The following is an 11,932-nucleotide window of genomic DNA, read 5'->3' as shown; positions in this document are numbered from 1 at the left end:
TAAGAAATTAAATGTATTTTTTTATTATATTATATTATATTAATGTTTAATATTTTGATAATAATTATGTGTGTTGGACTTTTCAAAAAAAAAATTTTATGCTTGTTTTTAATGCATTAAAGTGTTATTATGAGGAATAATAATCATATGTGTTAGGACTTTTCAAGGAATTCATATGTATTGGATTTCAAAGAAATTAAATGTATTTTTTTATTATATTATATTATATTAAAGTTTAATATTTTGATAATAATTATGTGTGTTGGACTTTTCAAAAAAAAAATTTTATGCTTGTTTTTAATGCATTAAAGTATTATTATGAGGATAAGATTTCGGGGTTAAGAGAAGTTAATAAATATTAAGTTTTTTTAAATAAAAAAAAAACAGGAAATTTAGATTGGGAGATTGGAGCTCTCACAAGACTTGGAGTTAAAAAATCCCTTTTGCTTAATATATAGTATAGATGCACGGAATAATTATAAATATTTATATTTATCTTAGATTTTTTTTAATTTATAGATTATGTTTTTTAAGATTTTTTATAAAAATAATTTAATAATTTTATCACTATGTACCATAATGTGTAGGAGAAGTTGAAAAAAGTACTGCAGTAACTATGCACAGATTGTATCTATAATTATTTGTATGAGGGGATTTTGAATACTGATGAGGGGATTTTGATCAAATCAATAAATGCATGCATGTAGGAAGACATGTGGATTGAAAAAAGCTAATAAATGCTGATAAGGGGATATATATTTATATTTGTTTTAGATTTTTTTAAATATATAAATTATGTTTTTTAAGATTTTTTATAAAAATAATTTAACAATCTTATTACTAACCATAGTGTATAGGAGAAGTTGAAAAGGGTACTGCAGTAACTATATACGGATTGTAGGGCTGAGCAAGGAATCCGTGAAATCCGTAATCCGATCCAGTCCAGTCCAATCCGATAGGTTTGGATTGGTTTTTTGAATCCGTGGTTCGGTTCCGGATTGAATAATTAAAAATCCGTAGTTCACGGATTGGTTCCGGATTGAATCCCACGGTTCCGAATTGGAACCGATCCGGACCGTATACAAATAGTCTATATTTTTATTATACATCCTCCCCCATAGTATCTTTTCTTATTCTATGTAAAATCTAAACTCAAACCAAAAATCGTATAATATCTTCTTTTATTACTTTTGTTTGTTAGTTTTAAGTTTTAATTTGCAATGGTCTAAATACTTATGGTGAAACCAGTTTTCTTATGGTTGTTTAAATTCTAGAAAAGTATGTCGTTATTATAGAAAAACATGTTGCTATTATGGAACTAATATAGCGCTATGTTTATATTTTTATGAAATTCAAGTGTTATATATATATTTTTGTTATTTAATTATGTGAATCCGTGGTCCTAAACCGATCCAATCCGTATTTAAATGGATTGGTTCGGATTGGTTCCATGATTTAAACGGATTGGATTGGTTCCAATTTTTTAGGAACCGTAAATAACGGATTGGTCCTGGTTTTATCCCAATCCGGTCCAATCCGGACCATGCTCACCCCTAACGGATTGTATCTATAATTATTTGTATGAGGGGATTTTAAATGTTGATTAAGGGATTTTAACCAAATCAATAAATGCAGGCATGTGGAAAGACATGTGGATTGAAAAAATTTAATAAATGCTGATCAGAAGATTTTGACCAAATCAATAAATGCTGAGTTTTTTTTTTAAATCAGAAAATTAAGAAATTAGGATTGAGAGATTGGAGCTCTCACAAAGCTTGGGGGTTAAAAACCCTCTTTTGCTTAATATATAATATAGATTTTAACCAAATCAATAAATGTAGGCATGTGGAAAGAAAATGTTGATCAGGAGATTTTGACCAAATCAATAAATGCTGAGTTTTTTTTTTTAAATCAAAAAATTAAGAAATTAGGATTGAGAGATTGGAGCTCTCACAAAGCTTGGGGGTTAAAAACCCCCTTTTACTTAATATATAGTACTAGCATATCACAGGTGCTATGCACGGATTGTGTTTACAATTATCTATATATGTGAACTGTGATTTTTAATTTTTTTTTTAAATGTCTTTTTTTTTTCCTTTTTTATATTATATTAAAGTTTAATATTTTGATAATAATCATATGTGTTGAACTTTTCAAGGAATTAAATGTCTTTTTTATTTATTTATTATATTATATTAAAATTTAATATTTTGATAATAATCATGTATGTTGGACTTTTGAAAAAAAAAAATTATGTTTGTTCTTAATGCATTAAAGTGTTATTATGAGGGATAATAATCATATGTGTTTGGACTTTTCAGGGAATTTATATGTGTTGGATTTCAAAGAACTTTTTTGGGCAAATTACAAACCCCCCCTCGAGGTTTGGTAAAAATACAGATTCTCCCCTGAGGTTTGAGAAATTACAAATTGCCCCCTGATGATCAAATTTTCATAACAAATTAGGAAAAATTAGGCGGGAATCTGTATGAATATAAAAACCTCAGGGGGCAATTTGTTATGAAAATATAAACCTCAGGGGACGGGATGTAATTTCTCAAACCTCAGGGGGGAATCTGTATTTTCACCAAATCTCGAGGGGGTGTTTGTAATTTGCTCAATTTTTTTTATGTTTGTTCTTAATGCATTAAAGTGTTATTATAAGGGTAAGACATAGGGATTTGGAGAAGTTAATAAATGCTAAGGTTTTTTTTTTTTTTTAAACAAAAAATCAGAAAATTTAGATTGGGAGATTGGAGCTCCCACAAGGCTTAGGGTTAAAAACCCCCTTTTGCTTAATATATAGTATAGATAGATTGCGATTTTTAAATTTTTTTTTTTTTTTTAAATGTCTTCTTTTTTTCATTTTTTATATTATATTAAAGTTTAATATTTTGATAATAATCATATATGTTAGACTTTTCAAGGAATTAAATGTCTTTTTTTTTATTATATTATATTAAAGTTTAATATTTTGATAATAATCATATGTGTTGGCCTTTCCAAGAAATTTTTTTTATGCTTGTTCTTAATACATTAAAGTATTATTATGAGGGATAATAATCATATGCGTTGAGACTTTTCAATAAATTCATATGTGTTGGATTTCAAAGAATTTTTTTTATGCTTATTCTTAATGCATTAAAGTGTTATTATGAGGGTAAGACTTGGGAGTTGGGAGAAGTTAATAAATGCTAAGGTTTTGTTTTTTAAAAAAATCAAAAAATCAGGAAATTTAGATTGGGAGATTGGGCCTCCCACAAGACTTGGGATTAAAAACTCCCTTTTGCTTATTATATAGTATAGATTATCAAAGATTCTAATAGTTGGATTTAATTTTTATTAAGTCTTACTGAAAATAAGTTTTGGTAAAATTATTACTAAAAATTAGCAATTAGTGACTTTTTTCTGTAATGATTTTTATAAATTGTGGCTAAAACTTATAATTAATGACTTTTTTTATAATAATTTTTTTTCATAAGACCTATTAAACAATAAGTACAATTGTTAGGACCTACATGTAAGTATCTTTTTTTTTATTTGTTTAAATAATTTAAGCGGAGAGAAATTGAGAGAAATTCATTTCTCTTATAATTTTCATTTTCAATCTTTTTAAAAGTGGAGAGATTGTGAGAGAAAAAAACCAACAGATTTTTATATTTTCATAATATCAATTTTGTCTCTGTAAAAATAAAATAAATAAAATGATTGACAAAATATAAAAAGGTTATTTTGATAATATAATATGAAACAGTTCTTTTTCTTTTCTCTTATGAAATCTAACCAAACAAGAAAGAGAGAAATTATAATCATTTCTTTTATTTTATTTCTTATTTATCCAAACAAAAATGAGAAAAATTATAATCATTTCATTTCTTTTCTTTTCTTTTCTCTTATAAATTATGTAATAATTTCTTTTCTTTTATCTCGTAGGTTTCTAAACATAGTGTAAAAGTGTGGAATATTCACCATCAAATTTGCGTAGCATTTGGTTTGAAACCCAAACCAAATCATGATTTTAATTATTTTTTTTAAAATTAAAATTTATAACTAAATGGATAAATTATACCGACACCCCTTTAAGGTTTCTGTTTAATACAGATCCTTTTCTCATGTTTAAAAAATTACATTTACCCTTGTCAGATTAAAATGACATATTTATCTCCTTAACCTTTATACATGTAAAATAATAAAATAATATTGATATTTTGTTCATGTCATTTCAAGAGAAATAACAATCATCTTCTTTGGTTTAACTCACACAAAAAATTGAATTTCTTTATTTTTCAATTTTTTTAATATTTTAAGCATTTTTTTTTTTTTGAGATACACCTAATCTAGATATACTTAAGAAGTATAATATTTGAGATTTTTTTTTTAAATTCACCAAATATAAAAAAATATATATAAAAATTCAATAATATTGTAATAAATGTGAATGACAATATTTGGTAATACTCTAATAAATGTATGTGAATAAACAAGAAAGAAAAATGATGGTGGAAATAAAAATAAAAAATTATATTCATATATAAAAATTTATACAAAAAATATCATAAAAATATTGTGATAGTGATAGTGATATTGTTATAAATATAAATCATATTTATGGTTGTCTTGTTTTAAAATGAAAAATCACTATTAAGCTATATCATTGGGATTGAAAATTTTATACAAAATTTATGTTTGTATATCACCTCTCAATAAGAATATATTCAGGTAGAATTTAATGATGAAAAATTATTTAATATAGTCATGATGATAAAAAGAATAAATGGTCGGAAAAATGGCGAAATGGTCATTTAGAAAATTTTAGTGTATAACATCAGATATCCAGAGCCAATTTATAATGACATTACAAACCTCAAAGAGAGAAATGTAATTTTTCAAATGTGAGGTTAGAATCTATATTAAACAAAAATATCAGAGGGTGTCAGTGTAATTTATCCTAACTAAATATACAATTCAAAACTCAATTCAAAAATTATTTTAAAAACTTATAATCAAATTCTTTCAAAATTTTATTTTGTTAAAAAAAAAATCATTTTTTTTATTTTTTTAAAATTATTTTTTACTTTTTGAAAAAATATTTTTTTATTATTTTTGAAGAAAATTTTATTTATTTATTTATTTTCTTTTTTCAAAAAAATATTTTATTATTATTTTTAAGTATTGACCAAATAATTTATAATTTTAAATATATATGAGCGATTCAAAGTTTTTAAATTTAAAAAAAAATTAAATATTTAAAAAATAAATAAATAACTATTCCAAAACAATTTTAAAAATAAAATTATATATTTAAAATGAAAATAAATAAATTTTTAAATATTTAGAAATAATATTTAAAATATTTAAAAAAATACAATGCACATAAAAAAAATATTTATAGTAAAAAATATTTATCCAATAAAAATAAAATAAGAAAATTTTTAAATATTGAAAAACAACAAAAAAAAAATTAAAATACAGTTCAAAATTCTTTTTCAAACTCATAACCAAATGAGTTTTCTCTTTTCAAAATTTATAATCAAACGATTTTTTGTAATTTTCAAAATTATAGATTTTAAACAAATTTCAAAAAAAATAAATGTATTTGTAGTACTATCTAAAAAGAATGCATTTGTAATTTATTCATATTTATTCAAAGGAAAATGTGAGATGGCCCAATTACAATTGATGTTTTGGTGAAAATTTTCATGATCATCCTTCGTCGTCATCTGCAGAAGGAGGGTTAAAGCTCCAGTACATACATAATCCAAAGCAGGTGCAGTAGGGGCTGTATAGGCGCCTTTGTTGTGAAGGAAAATCAGATCCATCGCACACTGCTTTACTTTAAAAGGTGACGGCATAATGAAAGAAACTTGGAATTGCTCACCACCTTTAATTCTATACCCAAAATGTTCTTCAACTATTATATCGCTGCTCCAAACATAATCCCCACTACTTTCAGGGATGCCGAAGAAGATTGGGGTATAAGTAAAATCGATGCCATTAATTTTATCAGTAATAATGACGTATGGATAATCATCTAGTTCTGTAGAGTAGCCTTCTTCATCCCCAGCTCTATAATAAACAACTCCCACATCGAATCCTACAACGTAGTCGTCTTTCCCTCGCACTACTGGCACTTCTAAGGATATTGAAGACGACCCTGTTATTTTATAGCTGAAAATATCGCTGAAGTCACCGGGATAGAAATAGTCACGCATGAATAAGGACCTGCCACGAAGGTGCTGTCATATGAATTTCTAATTAGTAGAGTGCTAGACAAAAATAATTAAAATAAATTTGCGGATACAGAATCAATAACATAAAATATAAGTAGAATAACTTGAGAGTGAAGCTGTATATTTTATGATAAATCCTACTCTTTTCATGTGATATGTATAATTAAGATTATGCCATGTTGTTTATTCTGTATCCTCATAATCTTGTTTGAAATTATTTTTGCATCAAATCAATATAGTGGCAAGTTTTAATTTTATTATTTAGAATTAAAAGACTTATTTATATTTGAAAAAAGAAATGTTAGATATGTCACATATGCTTTTATCATTGTTTTGTATTATTGTCTACATGGAAATTTATAATTGGCTCATTTATTTACAGATAATTACTGATAAACAAATGAAAACAACTAACATATTGTCATAGAGAAATGGTATATATGACCGATTATTTATCATTATTTTGTGTCACCATACTTGTGATTAATTCTCTTATTTGAAGATGATTATTAACAAATTAATGCAAACAAATGACATATTTCCAAGTAGATTGATGATATAAAAAGATGATATAAATATGTGATATATAATCATCTAATATATTATCATGTAGCTGGTAATAAAAACGGTGAAAAAACTAGTAAATCCTATTTTTAAAATTGTTATTGTCACGTTATTCAAGTAAAAAAAAATTGAATAAAAAATTCAATAAGAGTAAGATATTCCATATCTAATAGGCAACTCTTCTCTAGTCCACTGGTGTTGTTTAGGTCTATTGGACCCACCACATGTTCCGTTTTTGTAATCTAAATTATTCATTTTGTTGAGCACTTCATATATTTCATTCACACGAAAATTAAATCGATCCGATAATTGTAACCTATATAATTTGTTGCGTTTGTCACCAAAAAAATATATTATTTATTTTTAAAAATACAATTGTCATCCATTTTTTTTATATGACAAATTTGATAAATTGAATAATATTATGATTATCAGATCGATTTAAAAAAAAAAATATTTGGTCAATGAAATACACTAAGTGTCTGATAAAATGAAATATTTGAATCACTGAAACAGAATTCATGATGGACCCCATTATTGATTCCACAAACCTAAACAGCATCATCCAGTCCATATAATCTGGACCGGATGAAATCCTCCTCCTTTGGTATTTTACAGGGAACATTTAAAATAATTTGATTTCACACATTTCACTTAATTTTCGAAGAGATTTTTTTTTGCTAAACTGTTGCACCTGAGTGTGAGAGAGAGAGAGAGAGAGAGAGACCTGAAGAGGAGTTTGTAAATTGTTGAGCCTGTCCGAGGGGATGATTCGTGCACCTTGAAAACAGTGAGGATCTTCCATTCCATCATTATTAAGATTTGAGAGAATATGGTGAAATTGGTGTTTACCCAACCGCATTTTTAGAGTCTTCAATCTTCTTTGTAGATCGGATATTTTTTCAAGTGATGAACAATTACAAGCATATATTGTACATAAATTAGGAGGAAGATCTGAAATAGATTGAAGACTTGTGCAGTTATCCAACGAAAGGTCTTCTAGTTTGGACAGATGATTGAAGCCATGTGGTAGGCTACGAAAATTGTTTCCGCCTAAATCCAACACTCGTAATGAGGATAAACTCCTAAGATCAACTGGAAAATCTCCTTCAGACAAATTGCGAAAATTGAGATCTAACTTTGTTAAGGAACACAAACTTGAAATAGAAGATGGTAAAAATCTTATGGAGTAGGCATTTTTTCTCTGTAAAACCCAAGATAAAATAAGAGAAAACCAGGATTTAGTTGTGAATTGCCTATTACATCCCTTCAACGATAACCTCCTAAGATTCTTCAGTAGTCCAATAGAGAAAGGTAGTTGTTTAATGATTGTTCCATCTGCAAGAAGCTCTGTTAAGCTTTCCATATGTCCCAAGTGCTCTGGAAACTCTTCTAGTTTTGTGTAACCAGTGAGATTTAGACGTTCAACAGACTTTAACTTGCAGATACTGCCTGGAAGAAACCTAAGGTTCATGCAATCTTTCAAATTCAAGTAAACAAGTTTATCTAGAAGTCCGATTGATTCGTGGAGCTCCATTAAACTTGTACAACGTTCAAGCTGTAATTCCTCGAGCATTGATAGTGCACAAAAGATGGGGCTTTTTGTTAGGCATTTGGAATTATTGAGATTTAGAATTTTCAAGCTCTTGAAGTGCTGTTAAAACCAAGAAAAAAATATATAAAATTATACAATTTTCTTTCATCATGATCCCACCAAAGAATTTATCTAAAATCCCAAACAACAATAAATTTGATGAGATTATCATACCTTGCCATCTGTCCAGAGTGTTTTAAATTTGCTAAATTGCATGTCTAAAATAACAAGTTTCTTTGGATGAAAATTGGATGGTAAATACTCCAATAGGCAATAATGCCAACAGAGCCATCTTAACTCTTCAAATAGATGTTCAAAATTTCCACAAAGGTGCACACGATTTATTCGAAGCAATCTTAACTTAGGCATCCCAGCAAATGCTTTATTACTCCATTTTATCTTCTTTAACATGGGTAGGACCAAGATCACACCTTCGACTGCTTCCGTTCCCTAATATAGTAATATTTAAAATCAAAATGAAAAATTAAAAGGAAGAAAGACTATACAATTAAGATGTGATATTTGTGAGAGAAAAAATAAAATGATTATAGATTTGATGTGACATTTTAAATTTTAGTACTATTTTAGCCCAAAAAGCCAAAGAATTAAGATTCAACTCTTACCTTGTTTTTTTCGAGTACATAGCATACATCTTCATGAAACCACAATCTACTACGCTTTTCAGGCTCCTTGGGATATTTTTCACGAATAATCTCCCTTCCCATATCCCTAACTAGATCATGCATCATCAACTCATTGTTTTCACTATTTCTCAGTAAACATCTACTAATCAAAACACTAATTCCAATTTCTACGAAGAAACCACAACCATTCAATATAGTAATGGCATAGTCTTTGTCCATTCCAATGAAAAAGAAAGCAATATCAAGGAAGATATCCTTTATTTTGTCATCATCTAGTGCATCAAAACTTATCCTAAGTCTTTTTTGAATTTCCTCATGAGGAATTTGTTGTAATTTATCAAATGCACTTTTCCATTCTACCATGTTTCTTCCAAACAAATAAGAACCCAAAACTTCAAGAGCTAGTGGCAGCCCACTAGCATAACTTACTATACCATTTGCAAGATCTGCATAATTTTCTAATGGATTGGTTTTTCCAAAGGCATGCCAACTGAAAAGCTGCAGAGACTCTTCGTGATTCAATTCCGTAGCCATGTATCTCTCATCAACTTTCAGTCCCTTCAACAAGTGCTTATCTCTAGTTGTTATGATGATTCTACTTCCTGGACCAAACCAATCACGATTTCCTGCCAAGGTACTTAATTGAGTTAATTGATCCACATCATCAAGAACAATGAGAACCCTTTTAGAGTGGAGCCTTTCTTTTATCAAATTCATTCCTCTATTAGCACTGCCAATCTTTAGATTCTTTATCCCTAATAATTCAAAGAGAAGTTGTTCTTGTAATTGACATAGACCATTGAATTGTCCTATACATTCTCTAACATTTGCAAGAAAACAACTCCCTTCAAATTTGAGGCAAATATGGTTATACACAGCTTTTGCAATGGTCGTTTTGCCCATTCCACCCATGCCGTATATCCCAATCATTCGAACGTCATATGATCCAATGCTCAACAATGACTTTACGTGTTTAACTCGAGAATCTATTCCAACTAGGTGCACAGCAACATTTAGGAATGTATGTTTCAATTCACATAAAACCTCTTTAACAATTTTTCGGATGAACTTTGCTTCATGCCTGTCAATTTCGATCCAAATAAAAAGTGAAGCAAGTATACATTATGGAAATATGAGACCTTACAAACCCCACTCCCAATATGAAGTTAAGAAATGTAAAATTCAAAACATCCTAAAGTCACAAAGTGAACTATTTATGTACATGTATGTATATAGTCTAGTAAATAAGTGTGTAGTATGCACTTTGGTATGTATGCATTATATTTCAGGCCTTGAACTTGATTTTGGAGTAAATATTCTATATATGCATGAATCAGAGCATAGCACTCATTTCGTTTTTATAACCAAGACAGACCTAAATAAAATTATTGATGAAAGCATAGTAAGTCAGTTTTAATCTATAAAGCATTGGTACGGGTACAAGAATTAGTACTGGTATGATACGGGTACAGATACGGTAAAATTTAAAAAATAGGATACAGGTACGGCTTGGTACTGCTTGTAAAAAAATATTTATTTTTAATTTAGAATAATGCAAAAATTAATTAAATGGTTTATTTTGTTAAGGTAACTTACAACTAAAATTTAATACCAAAAGTAGAGATATAAATCAAAATTAAATGTCAATATATTAAATAACTTACAAATCATAGTCTAATTTTAAAATCATGCTAAGTATAAAATAAAAAATAAAAAAGAAATTTGGTGAAAGGAGTTTTATCTCTATAGTAGAAGAAAATATTGTTTCAATTGAGGTACGGTACGACTTAAATATATAATAGGTGCGTCTAAGCATGCCAAAAATTAAGAAGAAAAAATTTGAATACACATTTCATACACTCGGTACATATATAGAATTACCATACAAAGTACCATAAATATCTAGTACGAGTACGACATGTTTTTTGAAATACTCATTCTTCTTCAAAGGTTTTAATAAAAGATATACATGTATTAAACAAAAAAATTGAATTCTTTTTAATCAAATCCATAAATAAAATTCTCAATAAGTATTAAAATAGGCAATTGTAAAAACAAGAAGGATCAACATGGTAGGATTTTCTTTCTAGTTAAGGATAAAAATTGATAGCAGCAGCATCAAGATAAAAAGGATGTTAATAAAGATTACCCATTTGCAACATTTTGCAAATCCCACCCTGACAAATTAGCAGCTTGAGAGAGGGCAGCTCTCCTCATCTCCACCTTCTCCATCTCATCCATGTAACGCTTTTCGTGTCTTCCAAATGCTTCTCCAAAATACCCAGTTTGGTGGCGTACATCAGATGGATCAACATCGTAGAATATTGGGACAAGTAATTGTCCAAGTGTTTTCTTGCATTCAATGATCTTCACGAGCTCATCAAGGCACCATCTGGAAGAAGCATAGTTTCTTGAGAAAACAACGATGGACATCCTGGATCCTTCGATTGATTTGAGAAGCTCCGGAGAAATTTCACGTCCTCTTGGAAGTTCATCATCATCCCTGAAGGTGTGAATTCCAGCTTGAACCAAGGCCTCGTAGAGATGATCAGTAAAGTTTTTGCGGGTATCTTCACCTCTGAAACTCAAGAACACGTCATAGCTCCAGGGAGATTGTGTCGAAGATGATGAAGAAGAAGAACAATGATCTAAGCTTCTTTTAAAAGCCATGGATGATCAAACCAAAATTAGATTAGAGATCAAAATCAATTGTAAACAGTGTGAAAGAATAGTGATTCTGCCAAAGGTAAGAAAAGAGTCATTTGCAAATTGCAAGCTTCTCCATCTTATGTTATGGGCTTTGGAGGGATCTCATCTGTGGAGTGGAGTGGAGTGGAGTGGGAGTACAGTTAATGATCAGTTGGGATAAATTACACTGACTTTTTCTTACAATTAAAAAT

General features: G+C 28.4%; 1 protein-coding gene across 1 annotated transcript; it reads right to left on the bottom strand.

The window, feature by feature from the left end:
- Window positions 1-5,618: 5,618 nt before the first annotated feature.
- LOC114300942 (TMV resistance protein N) lies at window positions 5,619-11,922 on the bottom strand. The gene is made up of 5 exons (XM_082874390.1): window positions 11,182-11,922; window positions 9,012-10,113; window positions 8,563-8,838; window positions 7,522-8,448; window positions 5,619-6,236 (listed from the first exon to the last, which is right to left on the bottom strand). Exons 1-5 carry the CDS (start codon window positions 11,700-11,702, stop codon window positions 5,631-5,633), a joined length of 3,432 nt encoding a protein of 1,143 aa, XP_082730516.1. The 5' UTR covers window positions 11,703-11,922; the 3' UTR covers window positions 5,619-5,630.
- Between the last annotated feature and the right edge of the window lie 10 nt (window positions 11,923-11,932).

This window comes from Camellia sinensis, chromosome 6 (genome assembly GCF_055761805.1).
Source record: "Camellia sinensis isolate YWXY chromosome 6, ASM5576180v1, whole genome shotgun sequence".
Lineage (NCBI taxonomy): Eukaryota > Viridiplantae > Streptophyta > Magnoliopsida > Ericales > Theaceae > Camellia > Camellia sinensis.
The sequence above is the reverse complement of the archived record's forward strand: the minus strand, read 5'-3'. Positions and strand labels throughout refer to the sequence as shown.